General features: G+C 41.3%; 4 protein-coding genes across 4 annotated transcripts; 2 read left to right on the forward strand and 2 right to left on the reverse strand.

Annotated features, from left to right (window-relative positions):
* Nucleotides 1-9,908: 9,908 nt before the first annotated feature.
* Nucleotides 9,909-12,261, reverse strand: PV07_00130 (uncharacterized protein). The gene is made up of 6 exons (XM_016386551.1): nt 11,737-12,261; nt 11,343-11,663; nt 10,926-11,247; nt 10,721-10,831; nt 10,294-10,531; nt 9,909-10,228 (listed from the first exon to the last, which is right to left on the reverse strand). Exons 1-6 carry the CDS (start codon nt 12,205-12,207, stop codon nt 10,114-10,116), a joined length of 1,578 nt encoding a protein of 525 aa, XP_016253479.1. The 5' UTR covers nt 12,208-12,261; the 3' UTR covers nt 9,909-10,113.
* A 631-nt stretch (nt 12,262-12,892) lies between these two features.
* PV07_00131 (uncharacterized protein) lies at nt 12,893-14,466 on the forward strand. Its single transcript, XM_016386552.1, has 5 exons — nt 12,893-13,138; nt 13,195-13,299; nt 13,353-13,580; nt 13,651-13,793; nt 13,866-14,466. Exons 1-5 carry the CDS (start codon nt 12,929-12,931, stop codon nt 14,314-14,316), a joined length of 1,137 nt encoding a protein of 378 aa, XP_016253480.1. The 5' UTR covers nt 12,893-12,928; the 3' UTR covers nt 14,317-14,466.
* A 151-nt stretch (nt 14,467-14,617) lies between these two features.
* Nucleotides 14,618-15,636, forward strand: PV07_00132 (uncharacterized protein). Its single transcript, XM_016386553.1, has one exon. The coding sequence runs from the start codon at nt 14,796-14,798 to the stop codon at nt 15,498-15,500; it is 705 nt and encodes a 234-aa protein (XP_016253481.1). The 5' UTR covers nt 14,618-14,795; the 3' UTR covers nt 15,501-15,636.
* Nucleotides 15,436-16,449, reverse strand: PV07_00133 (uncharacterized protein). The gene is made up of 2 exons (XM_016386554.1): nt 15,733-16,449; nt 15,436-15,655 (listed from the first exon to the last, which is right to left on the reverse strand). Exon 1 carries the CDS (start codon nt 16,131-16,133, stop codon nt 15,825-15,827), a length of 309 nt encoding a protein of 102 aa, XP_016253482.1. The 5' UTR covers nt 16,134-16,449; the 3' UTR covers nt 15,436-15,655; nt 15,733-15,824.
* Between the last annotated feature and the right edge of the window lie 1,997 nt (nt 16,450-18,446).

Raw genomic sequence — 18,446 nt, forward strand, 5'->3', positions numbered from 1 at the left:
GTAGTGATTATCTAATATAGTTATCTCTCTTAACTCCTAAGGCTTTCTAACTCTTAGGTTATTATTATAACTCCTCTACCTTATTAAGTCGTTACTTATAAGTTTTTTAGTTAGTGTATATATCGCTCTCCGTCCTATCGATACTTAGTATTAAAATACTCCTCTAATATCTTAAATATCTCGGGGTATACTAGGATATTTTCGACGTCTAGGTTAATATTATAGATATATTAGTACTTTATCTTTATATCGCATTTCTCTTTACTTAGGTAGTAGAAATTATCTACTATAAAGTCTCCGTCTACTCTATCGTTAACTATCTCTTTAATAATAAATAGTCTATATAGATCTCCTTCGCCGTTATTACTATTAGTAAATATTATATTTAGTATACTTTCTTAGTAATATAAGTATAACTCTCTCCTCTATTAGTATTCTTATTTATCGTATATTTACTCTACTTCTATAAGGTTAGTATAGACTCCTCTAGATATCGGTATATAGAGTCGTCTTAGATTAATATTCTAATAATGTAAATAATCTCTATATTACTATTAGTAGTTTTCGTCTTCGTACGAAAGTCTTTTATAATAATAGTCTAGATCTTCGCGTTCGTCAATCATCTTTCTATTCCTTAAGGGTCCTAATATCGATAGAATTAGCTTAAGAATAACTTCTTTTTCTCGCTATACTTCTTTAAGTTCATTTCTTTTAGTAATAATCCTTTTTATAGTCCCCTCCGGAAGTCTTATTTTGACTATTACTAGTGGAATAGATATATATATCTTCTTTATATTCGCACTCTCGGTCCTAGTACTATTTTATATTAATTTTCTTAAGTAATGATTATAGTAATCTAAAAGGGTTATAAACTACGTATTAGTGTAGTATATTAAGGCGATACTTAGTCTTATAGTCGTCTATCTTCTAGAAGTTAGTAGCGATCTTAATATCGTACTTATTACTTTCTAGTACTACGTACTATCGGTATATAGTATCCTTTCCTAACATAAGGTTCTTATTTAGTTCTTAGATAATAACGTTATTATTTACGTAACTATTATAAAGTATATATATTAGTTAGTAATCTATAAGTAGGTCGATATCGTTATATAATTCTCCTATATTAGTCTACGCTTCTCTAATATACGCGACTATCTAGTAGTCCCGGTATCTTTCGTAGGTATAGACTAGTTATACTATTCTAGTGCCTTCTAGTACTATTATTATATTAAGACTTTATTCTTATAACGGTATAATTAGTATCGTAAACGCTTTATCACCTTTTCCTATATATAAATGCATCCCTAGAACGGTGTATCCTACTTCTATAGCCTAGTAGATTTCTATTATAATTAAAACTAGTTTATTAGTTAACTACTCTAGATTAAATATAGAGTAGAGATACTCTACTTTTAGTCCGTAATTATCTTTATACTAGCATTTTAATAATCTTTAGTAAGGTATGATTATTATTATTTCCTTATTATTATATTTAATTACGATAAATATAGTAAGTTCTTCTAGTTCTAATATACGCATTATCTAGAATCCTTATTTGTTATTAGTATCCTCGTAGTCGGTCTTAAATACTTCCTAACGCTTTAGCTTATTAACTTATCTTACTACTCTTCTTTATTATTTTAGAAACTATCTACTCCTAATCTTTTCTGAGTAGTAAGTTATATATCTATCGTTATAATACGCTATCTATAATAAGAGCTAATACTGTAATTCTTCTTATCGTTCCCGTTCTTCTAAGGTAGCTTCCTCCTTAGGTTTTATATCTTATTTAGATCTACCTATCTCTCTTTAAGATTCCGTACCTAGGTAGTCCTTCTATACTATATTACTCTAGCTATTAGCTACCTTCTGAGCTCCCTATAAAGTATTAGTCTTTATTTCTTCATAACTAGCTATACCGTTGTCTATTATATATAGCGTTAGACTATTCTTATAATCTTTCGTACGGTATCCGGATTTTCTACATCTATAGTATAGATTATTTTTCTTACGTTTCTCTCACTCTAACTATAGTAATCTATGAGACCTATCGTTCCTAACCTTAGATTATCCTCCTTATACTTTCTAGTGAGTAGAACTACTACGTTAGATTATATCTAAGTCTATTAGTTCTCTATAGTATTATTTATTCTTATAAGTTATACTCCCTATAAAAGTCCCTTTTCTTTCTATCTAGCGTTTATATAACTAGTTATCGGTCTCAATAGAGAGTTTAACGAGCGACTTATACTCGTTAAGACAATCTATCCCTATTCTATCTTTAACTAAATCCTTTAGCCCCTAATAATAAGCTAAGGCAAAAGCTTTATCTTCCTAATCTAGTTTCAAAGTATAGCGTTAGAATATAGTATAATACCGTATAGCGGATCCTATCTACTTAAGTTAATAGATCCTCTAGACTACTAACTATTCCTCTCCTAATATCCTAAAGATCTACTTAATTCTCTCTTTAAAGACTAAGAAGTTTCTAAAGATTTTATTTATCTCTAGGCTTCGCTACGCTAGTGTAGTACTAAGGTAATCCCCTATAATAAGTTTAAACTACTCAAACGCTAACCTACGTAGCTAAAGTCCTATAAATAAAACTTTCTCTACGTAAGTAGAGTATTTAGTACGTTATAAGGTAAATATCGTCTTTAACTATATAAGATATATACTAAGTTTACTTCTATCTCTATAGTACTATTTAACCTTAAGGTCGTCCTTTATCTTTCCGGCCTCTATATTATTAATGATTAAAGTAGTAACGCTTATAATAGAGGTATTAGATTACTAAGTAAGTCTAGGCTCGGGCGATTTAGGGTTAAAGCTACTAGACATTATTATTAAGTCCGCTACTATCTAAGTAAATAGTTAATGTATTATGAGCTACTATATAATACGTAAGGTATCTATAGGTAAACCCGCGGTGATTTACTTAGTAATATAGTAGGGAGGGACGCTATAGCTAAGACTAGAAACTAAGTATATAGTATATAGATCTATACGTATAGTAGATGATCGTAAGGAACTCGATTCTATATAACTATTATTAACTACGAGGAGAACTATATAGCTAAGTGCGGCTATATACTACTCGGGATATATATTTAATATGTTACTCTATTAGATATATTAAATATGTTAATATATTTCTAAGCCTATCTAGGTATATTACTCTATTACCCCGCTGGGTTATGCTAATATGTTTACTAAGATACTGGCGTCTGACACGTTCTCCTCGGTCGACCTTCCTCCTTATCTTTCCCCTTAGCCTCCCATATGGTCGGTTCGTAACATCTATATCTATACTTATAAATTCTAGGTATTTATTATACGGCCTTATTAACGCTTATTTTACTTCTCGATAGAATCTTTAGTATATACGGATTCTCTCTTAGTCTATTATAGAATTTAATAAATTAATAAACTTATCAATCTTAGAAGTAGCTAAATTAGAGATTAATATTAATAGATATAAGGAAACTATCTTCCTATATATTATCCTAAGCTTAGCCTTATATAATATTATATTAGGACTTCCTTAGATAAAATAGAATAATATATAGCTTTACTTAAAGAAGTCCTATCTATATCTAGAACTATAGAAGATATATATATAAAACGAATTAAAGGCGACCCCTCTAAAGATTAACTATAGCCTTATAAGCGTAGTAGCTTTCTCTCTACTTACATAATAATAATATAAGTAGAAGAGTATATAAGTATTCACTATTAGTCTAGCTAATATTAATAAAGCTCTAGTAGTTAAAAAGATAATAGATCCCTATACGAAGTTACTAGAATACCTATATCCCTTCCTTAACGTATTTAATAGAATAATAGCGGATAAACTATCGCTACTCTAAGAGAAAGAGATAGACTATACGATAGATCTTATATAGGATAATAGGAGAACTCCTAAGGTACCTTAGGGCCCGCTATATAGTATATTAAGAGAAGAACTACTTATTCTATAGAAGATACTTATAGAGCTACTTAATAAGGGGTTTATCTAAATAAGTAACTTACTAACGGTAGTACTAGTCCTCTTTATATAGAAGTTAGGGAGAGGACTATAATTCTATATAGACTATTATAGATTAAATAAGATTATAAGGAAGAATCGGTACTCTCTACTATTAATCTATAAAATACTATGGAATATTAGATAAGCTAAATAGTATATAAAGCTTAATATTATCGCGGTATTCTACTAGATTCGTATTATAGAAGGAGACGAATAGAAGATGGCGTTCTATACGAGATACGGACTATATAAATAGTTTATTATCCCTTTTAGATTAATAAACGCGCTTAGTACATTCTAGAAATACATTAATTAGACCTTATGCGACTATCTTAACGTCTTCTACTTAGCCTATATTAATAATATCCTAATCTATTTATATAAATTATTAGAAGAGTACTAGAGTTATATTTAGAAGGTCCTTAAACGCCTACGTAAGGTAGGACTACGGATCGATATTAATAAGTACGAATTTAAGGTTAAGTCGACGAAATACCTAGGGTTCATTATCGAAGTAGAGAAAGGCGTATAAATAGATCCGGAGAAGGTAAAGGTAATCCTTAACTAGGAAGCCCTTAAATCGATAAAGGGAGTATAAAGCTTTATTAGATTTATAAACTTCTATAGGAAGTTTATATAAGACTTCTCTAAGATTATACTTCCTATTATAACTCTTATATAGAAGGATATGACGTTTTAATAGATAATGAAGGCGGACTAAGCCTTTATATAACTAAAAAGGATATTTATAACGGCCTTAATATTAATCCTATTTAATCACAAGAGAGAGACTATTATAGAAGTTAACGCGTTAAAATAGTGTATTAGGGGGACGCTCTTCTAAGTTAATAATAAGGAAGTTATAACGTGGTTGCATAGTGAGCGACGCAGCATAGCGAGCGACGCACTTCATTTTACACCAAAATTAGCGAAATTTAAGATAGAATATCTTAGCTATTAGTGAATATTTTAGCGTTAAATTTTGATATATACTTTATTTTAGAGTTATCTCTAACCTATGAAAGTTTAAAACTCTGAATATTAATGTGGAATATCGCCATTTAGGCGCATGGCCTAATTAGGCCTAGCGTCTTATCACGTGACTAGTTAACGCTACTAGTCTATACTAGATCACGTGATATAGGTGGCGTTAAGGGTGGCGTTACTAGTGGTGTGATTTATTACTAATAGTGCTTAGAAATCCACCTACTAGGTGTTTCTAGCGCTATCTAGTAGTGTTTCCTTTGTCTATATAAGAGCGTTCTCTCCTCTCAGATAGTTAACTTAACTAAGCTTCCTAACAGTCACGTACATTACCTAAAAGGGTACGATCCTATGAGCCAATCTACTCTATGTCCTCCGAACAATTAATAATAAGTAAGATCTAGTATTTTAGTAGAAAAGTGGGGGCTAAAATCTAATATCTTACTTACTATTAATATTTAGAGTTTCGAATCTTAATATATTAGAGATAACTCTAAAATATAATATATATTAAAATTTAACGCTAAAATATTCACTAATAGCTAAAATATTCTATCTTAAATTTCGCTAATTTTGGTGTAAAATGAAGTGCGTCGCTCGCTATGCTGCGTCGCTCGCTATGCTGCGTCGCTCGCTATGCAACTACGTTATATTCCTATACCTTCTTCTTAAAGAAGAATTACTCGACTAAATATAACTACGAGATCTACGATAAGGAAATACTCGCTATTATACGATACCTAAAGGAATAGGATACTAAACTATAGAGCGTTAAGAAATTCGAGATTTAGTCTAACTATAAGAACCTTAAATACTTTATATCTATATAAAAACTCACTAAGAGATAAATACGTTAGTCCCTTATCCTATTAAGATATAACTTTACGATCTTATATATCCCCGGAAGGTAAAATATTTAAGCGGACGCCCTCTCTTAGAGAGAGTAGGATATACCTTAGGACTAAGAGGACAAAAGACTTCGGTATTATATAGTACGCCTTATTAAGCTAGAGATATTAGATAGAATAGGATCTAAAGTACTATAAGTAAATATAATATCGATAAAAGGACCGTTAATTAAAGAATAATAGAGATTAACTTAATAGAATAACTAGATATATCGGAAGACTATTAAGTCTATATAAAGAGAGGCCTATACGTTCCTCTCTAGTCTAGGTCTAAAAGTATTAATTATAGAATATACCCTTAATAAGGAAGGATAACTACTATTTCGGAGACGACGTTAGGTACTAGAATTAGAGACTCTCTATATAGTAATTATTTAATAGGTATACGACTTAAAGGTTACTAGTTACTTAAGTTAAGAAGGGACGGCGGCCTTAATAGTAAGGTAGTTCTTCTAGTTAAATATACTATAAGATATTTAAAGGTTTATATAGAACTACGACGTCTATAGATAGATAAAGGCCTAGAAGGAACGAAAATAGGGGTTCCTAAAGTCTCTCTTAATCCCTAATTAACTATAGAAGAAAGTATTAGTCGATTTTATTATAGAACTCCTAGAAAGTTAGGGTTATATAAACTTAATAGTTATTATAGATTAACTAGGGAAAGGAGTCTTACTTAAACCGTTACGTATAATTAAGTTAAAAGACGTAGTAGGAGTCTTCCTACGGACATTCTATTAGTAATATAGACTACTATTAGTAATTATATTAGATCGCGGCTCCTAATTCATAAGTATACTATAGAAAAGGATCTATTAACTCTTAGGTATTATATAGCGACTATCTATAGCTTATTACCCGGAGATAGATAGATCTACTAAGTAAATAAACTAAACGATTAAAACGTACCTTTATATGTTTATAAATAGAAAATAGGACGACTAGGTAGAACTCCTATCTATAGTAGAACTAGTAATTAATAATCGTAATGTATACTCTATAGGAGTAAGCTCGTTCTTCCTACTATATAAATATTACGTTAAGCTACTTTAAATATAAGAACCCCCCGGTACGGCGGAGACTCCTTAAGAACCTATATAATAAGTAGACTTTATCGTACGGTAACTCTAAGAGATAAGAGAATAGGCGTAGTCTTTAATAGTTATCGCGTAGTAGGAGTAGGAGGAGAGAACGAATTAAATACGATAATAAGTACCGTAATTCTAAGTTAGCGATAAGGTATAGCTTAACTTAAGAAATATATAAATAACGTATATTAATAAGAAACTAGACTAGAAGAATATAAAGTATACTGTTACGGAGGTAGTAAGATCTTATAGCTACTACCTAAACACTTCGCTAGGTATTCATAATATCTTCTACTTAGACCTCCTTTATATAGCCTTAAAAGACCCTCTCGACTTATAGAGAACGGACGATAACTAGCCTACGCTAGTAATAGTTAGAGACGATAAAGAATATAAGGTAAAGGCGATCCTAGAAGATAGGGTTATATAAAGAGGAAGAGGATCCTAGAAGTAATACTTAATAAAATAGACTAGATACGCCGAACTAACGTAGGAACTAATTGACGCGCTATAAGACTCCGCCGCGCTAGACACGTACAAGACTTCCTAGGTAAGTATAGAAGGAGGGGGGGGGGTGATATAATAGGTTAAACCTAGGAGAAGGCTTAGTTCTAGCGAACTAGCGCTAAGACTAACGCTAGGAAATACTACCTCCTAATTAGTTAAGATTTACCTATATAATATATAGGCGAAATACTACCTCCTAATTAGTTAAGATATATACGGTATAAGGGATATAAAGTCCTAATAGCTAAGATATCGTATATAAGGGAAGGTAAGGAGTTAGAATAAGTACGTAAGGGAAGGTAAGGAGCTAGAATAAGTACGTAAGGAAAGGAGTAAGGAGGTGAGGATAATAGTTACCTCCTTACGGCGCGTTAGAGGATATAAGGAGAAAGGAAGGATAGCTATTCCTTCCTTCTCTCTCCTCAGATTTATCCTCCTTATTACTAGGTTGGCTAGCTAGTTGCAGAACTCTTTCCAAACCCTCACATACCGTCCCTTAACGGATAGCGAATATTCTTCAGACGGCTACAATAACGCTCCTAGTACCATAAGATATAAGCGAATCTACGAGCTCTAACGTAGGTCCCATTACTAATAGCTTAGATTGTGACTTAGTGATTAGGAAAGGATAGTTCGTTTTTATCAAGAACGACTCTCTAGAGGATTAGATCGCCCGCGTAGAAAAGTTCCACCGGAAGTAAAGGAAACTTTACGCTCGCTAGATAAAGGAAGATAGTCCGGAAATTATAATGGATAATGGTTATGCGTAGCTCTTAGTAAATACTATATAGGATATTACTGAAGTCGAAAGGCGCGTCACTAACCTAGATACTAAGGAGCGGTAAGTGCATAAAGTCCCGGTCTAGCCCGCTTCCCTATCGCCTATAGGAGATTAATAGAAGCTTTTATAGACCGTTTAGGTAGAGAAAACCATTTTACGTTACACACTCTCTCTAGACTGCGGTATGATAGGGACGGCTATATATCCGCTCGTAGGTGATAATCTCGAGGGCGATCGCAATCTCGTCCGGCTAAGGATTGCGAAGATTAAGTTAACACCGCTTCAGCCATATGCATCTCAAGAGGGAAGTTTACCTTTACTTTAGGATGTAGTAGGCGATTATCGTGATAATCACCCCGTGTTGAGATATGCTGAGGTTTGATGGGGTGATTAATCGTACAGTATCTATAAATATTCATAAACACTAGCCGATCACTGCTTAGTAGATTCCTCTATATGATTTAGGCGGAATGCTTAGCCATACTTACTACATTCTCATAATAGATGGTGTTTTAATAAAAGGACCGGGCACGCGATACTAGTGTGCGCCTTTTATAGCGCTCCTTGCGCGTCTTCTGACCATGTTCTTCAATATCCATGACATTATCTATCTTTATGAGCCACACAGTCTCCGACGTCAACGCCTCAGGGCCACGGTGCATCGGGTCCCTGGCCGAGCCGGTAGTAGAAGCCGCACCAGACGAGCCAGACGAACCAGAACCACAGGTAATGTTCACGCTCAACGAGCCTAAGCATACGATTTCAAGACTATCCCCAAGATTATGTAGCTGACCATCCCAGTCGCAGCGATTATCGCTCCCTGCGAAATCGTTTGGCTCATACTTGATAACAGCCACCGTACAGTTTGGCAAGATGGACCTTAGATCCGGCCACCTCGATGTTTCTGTACGGGAGGAGCTGCGAAAGGATTGATAGTCATTGTTGGCGTATCTGGACTTCGCAACCGTATGGATTCGTAGTGTTCGCACATCATCTGATGCAGATGGCACCCGGGCGTTGGGACTCCAGCCTCTAGAATTCCCGAATCGTCCAGTCAAAAAAGGTTTGTGATTCTGAAACGTTCGCTGGAACTACGGGTAATATCCTGGCCGGATTCGAAGAGCGATAGTCTTGGCCATATAGAGCATGATTAGTTAATCCTATCTCAATGCAAATTAGTCGCCGTCATCTTGGGACGCGACGACAAGCACCTCATTACCATGAACTAGGTTGAGATAGGATCTTCAAAAGCACTCTCGCCATGGGTACTCGACACAGAGTAACGGAAGTCCTGCATTTTCATCAAGCGACAACGCATTGAGTGACCATGCAAATTTGAGGAAGCGGCAGCTAATCTCGACGTATCTCAAATACTAGCACGAGACTAAAGTCATGTCCAGCTGAACAAGTCACAATGCCTCTCCAGGGCGGAGTGTGATCTATGAATTCCCCATCCCTTTCCTCTTCTTCGGATTTTCAGTAAGTTAACTGGCTTTGACAGGAGCTGAAGTGAGATATGTAGCGTGCAAGCATAGACGATTGTCTTAACTGGGGCAGGGGCTTGCAGAACCTTTCAATCTGGCATCAGCATCAGGAACACTTGGTCACAGAGCTATCAGACACTGTATGCATCGTCCGCTGCAGGGCACTCCATTCTATCCTCTATTTCGCGACGCTGTAATGCTCTGATAGACCGAGGCGCGCAAAGAGAGTCGATTGACTAGTTCACCGAGACGCGGACGCGGACGCGCAGGCAAGTGCTATTTATCTAGCCAAGGCGTGCCAAGACCTGACCCACATGCTCCCCTCCCTTCACTCTTCACGCTTCACGTGCACCACAGGGCCTACATACTCATGCCTTCCTTTGAATATATAGTAGATCGCAGCGATTATCAACACACCGAAAAACATGGTCGATGACCAGTTCCTGCACGCAAAGTCAAGTCATTAGTCTGTTGCCCAATCATGCTTCGGCGGAAAGATCCAACTTACATGTTTTGTGCATTGACCGGGTGGTACAACGGCCACGTGTAGAAGAAAAGCATGGGAGTCGTGAAGCAAAGCGAGATAATGTTGACTGGCAGTCCCCAGCGCCCCAAAGACCAACGTCGCGGTGGCAGTGGCTTACCGTAAAGACGGCGCCAGATCAAGCAGCCGATTGTGATGGTGTAAGAGAACAAGATTGAGACCGTGCCTAGTGAGTTGAACGCGTTGAACGCGGTATAAGAGCCTGCACATCCAATGTTAGTCCCGTGTTTCATTGGCCGCGTGCAGAAGAAGTAACACTCCCGCTCGTGGCATAAAGCGAGGATTATTCTCCATCTCTTGGCCCGCGAGAGAATCCTTAAGCCGGGAGTAACGACTCGCAGTAAACCTTCGGCTTCAAGATTACTCAGAAATAGGGAGAGGCAGTTCGTACCAAGATTGATCAGTGACAGTAACGAGGTGATTATCGCGGAAACGAAGATTGCGTTGAGAGGGATGTTCCACCTTGACGGTACTTTTTCGAGCCAGTAGGAACCCGGAAAGCCTGTCAAATCCACAGATATTCAGCAGACGTCTCAACGCGCAGACACGATATGCCGTCTCACGAGGGAAGAGGAGGCTGCGAAAATGAACCTTACCTTTATCACGTGCAAACGACCACATCTGTCGTGATGCCGTTGCAACTTGTCCAACGCAAGCCGAAATAAAGATGACGATGACGACGACAACCATTATGCTTGTGCCAACATGGCTCCTGGTAGCATTGTAGAAGACTTGAATCATGGGTTGACCGGTCGCGGAGTTGAGGACGCTGTCGAGATCGCCGAGACAGAAGATGTATGTCCAGCCAACCACAATCAGCATAAGTGCGTTGGAAGCGACTGCCCAGACAACGACCAGCGGGATGGTCCTTGAAGCATCCTGAGTCTCTTCAGACATGTGTATCGTGCAATCGTAGCCCTACAAGCATAAGAAAGCAAAAAATCAGCTGTTGTCACAATATTAGGCAATAGATCACAGAACGCCTCACGCATCCTCACGTGCTTTCTACTTACGATGAGCATGCCGATCATAGGTACAAAGCCGATCGTTGCAGCAAGAGCTTCATCGCTATACCCGCTGTCGTTGGTAATATGGAGGATTGTCTCGTGAGCATTTCCACGTGGAGCCATCACCCAGAGCGGGATGATGATGACGAAGACTCCGAGAACGTGCAGGATAAGGACGACGGCCTCGATGAGCGGTAGTCGAACGGCGAGGAAGATGTTGAAAAGAACGCAGAAGACGACGATGGCGATCGTGAGGAGGGTCTCATGCCAGGCCAAGATTGTGTATCCCGGGAAATTGAGCGTCGCAAGGCCGAGTATCAGGGTGGACTACAGCCGAGAAGTAAGCACAAGCTCTTGAAAAGTGCGTCGAAGCCAAAGCGAGACACAAGTGTTGACTTACCACCTCAAAGGAGACGCTACAGAGGAATACCTGCCAGCCTAAGGCGATCAGCCACCCGACCGAGTAGCTGAGGCCCCTTTGAAACCTGGGAGGTGCAAGCTCCGACACCCAGTGATATTGGCCTCCCGCTGTCGGGCTCATCGAGGCTACCTCGGCCAGACTCGCATACACGGGCAACATGACAATCGGACTCAAGAGCAAGCCCCAGAACACTGCCGGTGTGCCTCCATCGCTCAGACCGAAGGGAGAGACGACAAGAACGAACTCCCATGCGACCATGACGGTGCTTGCAAAGCCCAGCATTGTCGAGAACCTGAACTGCCGCCGCAACACCTGCTTCTTGCCGAGCATCTTCATGTCCTGACGATCGATCGCCGTTCCTCGATACTTGGGCGGAACATGGCTGCCTTGCAAGGCGTCGGCTTCGTCATCGGGTAACTCAGCGATTCGAGGTGATTCTGACTTCGACATGGCCTTATGTGAACCTGGAAGGAGAGGAGAGAGTAGCAAAACACAGAGGAAGAATGCGACGTTTCGAAGCGGGCAATGGAAAGCAGACACCGAAGGTTTTTAACCCCCCCGGCGGTCCCCCGATGAATCCGTTTTGACCACGTGGGGTGAGACACAATAGCCACATGTTCCACTCGCTGTTTTGGGATGTCCAATCCCTCCGCTCTCTGCTATCCACATTCAACAGGCCGCCAAAGATAGTGCCAGCTCGCTGCTTCACTGATTACTATACCAGGTAAAGCGTAGCCTAAGCGTAATCCTAGCGACACTCGAATTTACAGTATGTTGAGCCGGAGAAAAGGAGAGGCCGACTCGGGGTGAGGGTATTTCATCTTATGGAAGTGATGAGTGGTGGCCGATCCTGGCTCGCATGGCATTGAAGCAACGGCTGGATACGGTACAATTTCCCCGTCCTAGCTGATGCTTTAGATCTGCAGCTAAGGTTGTTTGGCCCATTCCTGCCCCCTGTTTTTGTTATCGCGGGCGGGTCCGGACGGCACGGGGCAGGCGGCTGTGCCTTCTCCGTACGCCGTCTGATTAAAGCTCGCTAATAGCGTACGCGGGGATTTGCCTAACCAAAGTTTAAAGGGGGCGCTGGAAGCCATGGAGACATTTATCAACCTCTGCGCACCTTAGGTCTGCTGCGTGCACATCTCCAAGTACAGTTCTTTGTCGACTAACAATGTCGGCGGTACCACTTTACACTGCTGTTCCTTCAGGCCAGTACCCGCCATTTGCGGTAGTTACGGACAATGACCATCGCGCCTGGATTATCATCGCGGCAGCGATGGGCATCTCGTTCATGCTCGTGGCACTGGTGACCAGAGTGCTGATTCGAAAATTCGTCAGTCTGGGATGGGCACTTGACGATACAATTTTGACGATATCAACGGTTTGCCCAACTGACCAGAGTTTTATCTTCTTTCACGGCTAACACCGAGAGTTTAGGGTGTCGCTTTCGTGCAAGCTTCGCTGATCCTGTCCGCGTGCGCAGACGGCCTTGGAACGCCAATCAAGTTGATTTCTCCAGAATTGCAAGCTCGCATCGAAAAAGTAAGTCCAGGACTCTGACTCCAACTATAAATCCCTAATGGTCATTCTGAAAGTCGTATTACATGAGCAACCTACTCTATCTATGCGCTCTCGACCTTTCCAAGGTCTCCACCATTCTGTTTCTTCGGAGACTAATGGCTCCGGGTTCGAATATGCGTTGGTATTGTACAATTTTAGTGGGAATGGTACCGGCAACAACGGTTGTCTTTGTGCTCGCCGTTGCGCTACAGTGTGATTTATCCCACCCTTGGGTGATTGTTCACCAGAAATGTTCAGGATGGGTGAGCCTTCCTCGGTTTCTTCCAAATTCACATGACATGTTGGTTTAATGGAATACTGACAAGAAGATAGTTTCTCAGATGGGAGGTCCAAGGGGCTGTCTCAAGCTTGTTTGAAGTCGCCATCTTTGCTGCACCAATTTGGCTTGTTTTGAAACTTCGCAAACCGCTCGAGACAAAGCTGGAAATCGTTGCACCCTTTGCTCTACGACTACTGTACGTCAAGTCGCCTCTAAAGGCTCCGAGCAATCGCAGACGTTCTTCGGGAGTTGCTGACGTAACACACAGCATTATCGTACTCACTGGGTTGCGCCTCGCCAGCTTCGATCAAGCAGATTTCGCAACCGACCCGACCTTGCGTGAATCGAGATATATCTGCTGGACACAAGCCGAGATGAGCTACGCTGTCATCGGAGCAACACTTCCCACCGCTCGCAGACTCGTACTCGACCTAATCACGTTCTACAACGGCGGATACTTCGGCAGCACGGCAGAGAGCGCCAATCGCAGTGGAGCCTACCAGATGACGAAGCTGACGTCGAGGGTCAAGCGGAATGCTAAGCTCGCGAGCACAAGGACTGACCAGGATGCCGCATGTGACGATGGTGACAATAACAGTCAGGAGATGATCATAAGGAAGGATATCACAGTTGAGGTCATACATGAGCAGGGCAAGTCCGAGCCTGGGGAGTTCGCGCGCGTAATCCCGGATAATTGGAAACCTATGAATGAAAGATGACCTTTGTACTATTAACTGAGCTTGTGGAGGTATGATGAGCATTTTCTAAGAAGACCTTCAGCCGAAAAAATCAGGGCCAGAGACAGTCCATAGAAACACGCGCTCTAGGTGCACCAGACCCAGATGTGGACCGCGGGCGGCAGCACAGACACCCATAACAATCCTAACGGCCGATTGACACTAAGTACGCATACCTCTAGCCGAGGTCAACATCCGCCAAGCCCATCAACGGACTTACGTGAAAGACGACTGAAAGCAAGCGGTGAGAACGCTTCACTGAAATGTAGGGACTGGTGTCTCCCACGCTTCCCGTCTCCTGCCTCACATCGTCACAACCAAACTGGCGCTTTCCCGCCAATATTAGCAGCACACTGTCATCTGTCACCTGTCGATTATGCGGATCTAGTGGCGAGATAGGAAGACTCCACCTGCGTTTCCGGGACGCTGAAGCTTAGCTTAAACTCCAAAAGAAAGTCACCATGGCATCCCTTCACGACTCCAAGTTAGCAGCCTTTCCAGACATCAAGGCTCAGTCCGATGATACTCGTCCCAGCCATGTCAGCTCCGCCCCGAAGAAGCACATCGTTAAAGGTGGACATGGTTTTGCTTTCGAGGTCGAGAAAGGCGAACACTTCCGCGTCGTGGACGGCTACGGCGAGCAGGTTACGGACCTTGTGGCCTGGGTAAAGGGTACGAACTTCGTTGAGAAACTCTCCATGGCATATACGAGATGCCGCCTAATCGGCGTCCCGCCCGAAAAGGGCGAGTACCTCTGGACCAACAAAGACGAGCCTATCTTCCAGGTCGTAGACGATACGGTCAGGGTACACGATATGACATTCCCGTCTTGCTTCCCTGAACTGTACGAGAAAGCAGGCCGCCCTAACCATCGGAGCTGCGCCGGCAATATTGCAGAGGTGATGAAGCCGTATGGCATGGGCAGTTATCTGGAGGTACCCGAGCCGTTCAACATCTTTATGAACACGCCGAATTACACTCTGAAGCGTCTGAATCCTAGCAAGCCTGGAGACTATATCGAGTTCAAGGCGGAGAAGGACGCGATAATTGCAGTGAGCAGTTGTCCGTACGATATGCATGGTATCAACGGACGCGAGCCCACCGACATTACTATCTTCACCAGCATGCAGCCGATGGACGAGACCGTCTCATCACACGACTTGTGAGTCCGGAAGCAGGGATGATACTAGCACCTGAAACCCACCAAACGGACAACAGGGACAACTATTCTTGAAGCTGAAAGCTGTAGATAGGTATGAAGCTGCTAGCATCTGGGTAGATATGAACGAAGTTTCAGGTCTGAGTATCCACAAATTTCTCTCTGCTTTGGCCAATTTCTCATCTGTGTCAGTTGCCTGATTTCTTTGTCTATTCGAAGCTCGAAGCTGAATAACATACCAACTTCTGTGGAGAACCCCTCCCCCCACTAAAAAATAGTATTGAGCCCTGGAATGAGGTTGCGCAGCTTGTTTCCTCAGATTGAAATTCAATTACTGTCGCCTTCCCGGGGAGGTGCTGGCTCTGTAGTAGGCAGAGGAGAAGGAGCAGCGAGGCCGGTAGAGACCAAAGGAGGCTTGATGGCGTCGTCCACATGCGACAACTGCGACGGCGCAAAGGTCGATAAGCTGCGTTGCATTTTCTTCGCCGGAGGTGCACAACTCGCTATATTTATTGCAAAGCCGTGTTACCAAGAAGCACATGAAAGCACCGTCGGCACCTTCATTGTCCACGCCGAGATATCTAATAAATAGATTATCCTGCAGAAATCCCGATCGCCTGCAACTTTTAAGCCTTCTCATTTTTTCAACACCTTTGTCTCGCCAAGGTCCCTCCTCTTTCTCATTGGCTGCATAACTGTCGCCTCCAGGAGGGCATTATCTTTGTATCGCGAGAAGACTTGGGAGGGTGATTTTTCAAGGGTTTCATCCTGGATTGTATCGGCCGAAGGTGAAAGTCGCCATCACGTTTCACGTACCGGGTCGGTGTAGGAGGGCGCAGCAGCTGTAGGGTGATGCGGAGATGGTAAGAGAATAAAATGCGAAGACCACGCTATTGAAGAAAAGATGCAACAGGTCGGTCTAACTTTGTATCTAACTGCCAGTGTGAAAGTCGCGGCCGGGCGCAGCCAAATCCCATTTCATATTTTGGGGAAACCGTTGCCGCTCTTAGCGGGTGTTTAGATCATGTGACTACGAACCATTTGCGTCTGTAATTTACGGTATTCTACACTTTCTCACCTGTCTCTTATTGGAGGAGCTTAATTAATGCGCTTGACTAAATATGGTATAATGTGAATTATGGTGAAGCAAATATGGGGCGAGATTCTTTTCAATGTGTGCACGAAGCTGAAGGCGGTTTTACAGGTCCTTATATTTCTCTGGTACTATAGTGAATGGGAACGTCAGAGTCTAAAAAAGGGCCCTCGAGAAAATTTTCCAGTCCGACGACGTAAGCCAGAACCACAGGTCATGGTAGAGCCGGAAATGGGCCCTCTTTTAGGGACCATTTTCGCTGAAAGGAGAACTGTTATGCAAAGGAGAATTTGACCACAGCCTTCCATGGTGCATTCAGTCTTTCCGATGCCCCAGCGAAATTTGTTTTTCTACCTCGCCCACGAATGGTCGAATCTCGGTCAACCATAGTCGTTGTAAACCGGCATATTCACGTGACACTTTTGGTGCTTTCAGTCTGTCGGCTTTGTCCAAATGACTCGCTTCTCATAGTAGCCTCAGCAATAATTATATTATTAGCCGTAATGCTTCGTGCTCTTAAGTTTCCCCGAAACTTCCCCTCTAGAACGGCGACGTCGTACGCTTCTCATACAACGACCGTAGCTCATCTAGTTATCACGGACCTAACCTATTAGGGATCCCTCCCCAAACACAACAAACCGGCTAAGCATAGGCGCCAAGATTACATAACATATTAGGGGCGTATACTGCGCGTACCCTACTCAAACCCTCTTCAAGACTTTAAGTCTCTATATATAGGGCTAGAGCTATCAGTACTAGGCGTTATTACTTCTATTAACCTATCTATCTACCGCTTCCCTTATAATTCTCAAAGCCTTCACCTAGATACGGTTTAACGGAAGTAATAATAGCTCTCTTAACCCGTAGCTAGTAGTTAGGGGTTAGTGAGTACAGTAGGAACGTACTCGCGACGGCTACACCTAGCGGAGATAAAATACTCTTAAGTACCGAACCTATATAGGAGGGTAGGGAGATATTCGAAGAGCGTTATAAGCGTATTTAAGCCCTAGTCGTTATTAAAAGGCACTAGGAGAACCGCGAGAGGGAATTAGAGGCTATAGAACTTAAACTCATAGGAGAGACTCCTAGGAATCTAGTGCGTATCGAAGGGGCCGCGTACCTCTCTTATAAGCGAAACGTATCTAGCGACGTCTACGGACACTCCTTAACGAGGCTAAAAATGGCTAAGTCCTCTACCTTCTTAGGTAAAAATATTAAAGAGTTATAAACGTTTAAGATCGAGTAGTCGATTCGAAATAAGACTAATAGGCCTTTTATACTCTCTAAGTAGGTAGAACGTATCTAGAAAGTAACTATCTATCTAAAGAGTACGGCCGCGATCTTATAAGTACGATATAAGGATCTAATTAATACTTAGGACGAGTTTATTACTTTTTATAAGGGTATTATCTTAGACTCTATAAATCGTATATTAAACGTACTCTTATCGCTAGCCTTTAAGAAGTAGGGCGATAATTAGGGAGCGCGGGCATTCCTAGACGAAGTGGAGGCGCTAGAAAGAGATATTCCTAAGCTATCGGTAGAAGAGCGAGTACTATACCCTAGCTCCGCGTGAAGGGGGAGTATATGTCCCCCCTCTACCGGACCTACGCGTAAAGGGTGAAAGGAGTACTCTAGGAGCTATAGAAGATATAGCCTACGGTTAACTACTATAAGGAGTGACCGAATAATTACGGGCGCTATAGGTAGAGGATGAATAGTATAGAGACCGTAAGTAGGAGGTACTAGATATAACACTACTATATAGGTCTTGGAGGAGGGGCTAGTCTATCGATAGTACGAACCTAGTACGTTACTAAAATGCCGCGTATATACCTTATGATCCCCGTATTAAGGTAG

Source organism: Cladophialophora immunda (genome assembly GCF_000835495.1).
Source record: "Cladophialophora immunda strain CBS 83496 unplaced genomic scaffold supercont1.1, whole genome shotgun sequence".
In the NCBI taxonomy this organism is placed as follows: Eukaryota; Fungi; Ascomycota; class Eurotiomycetes; order Chaetothyriales; family Herpotrichiellaceae; genus Cladophialophora; species Cladophialophora immunda.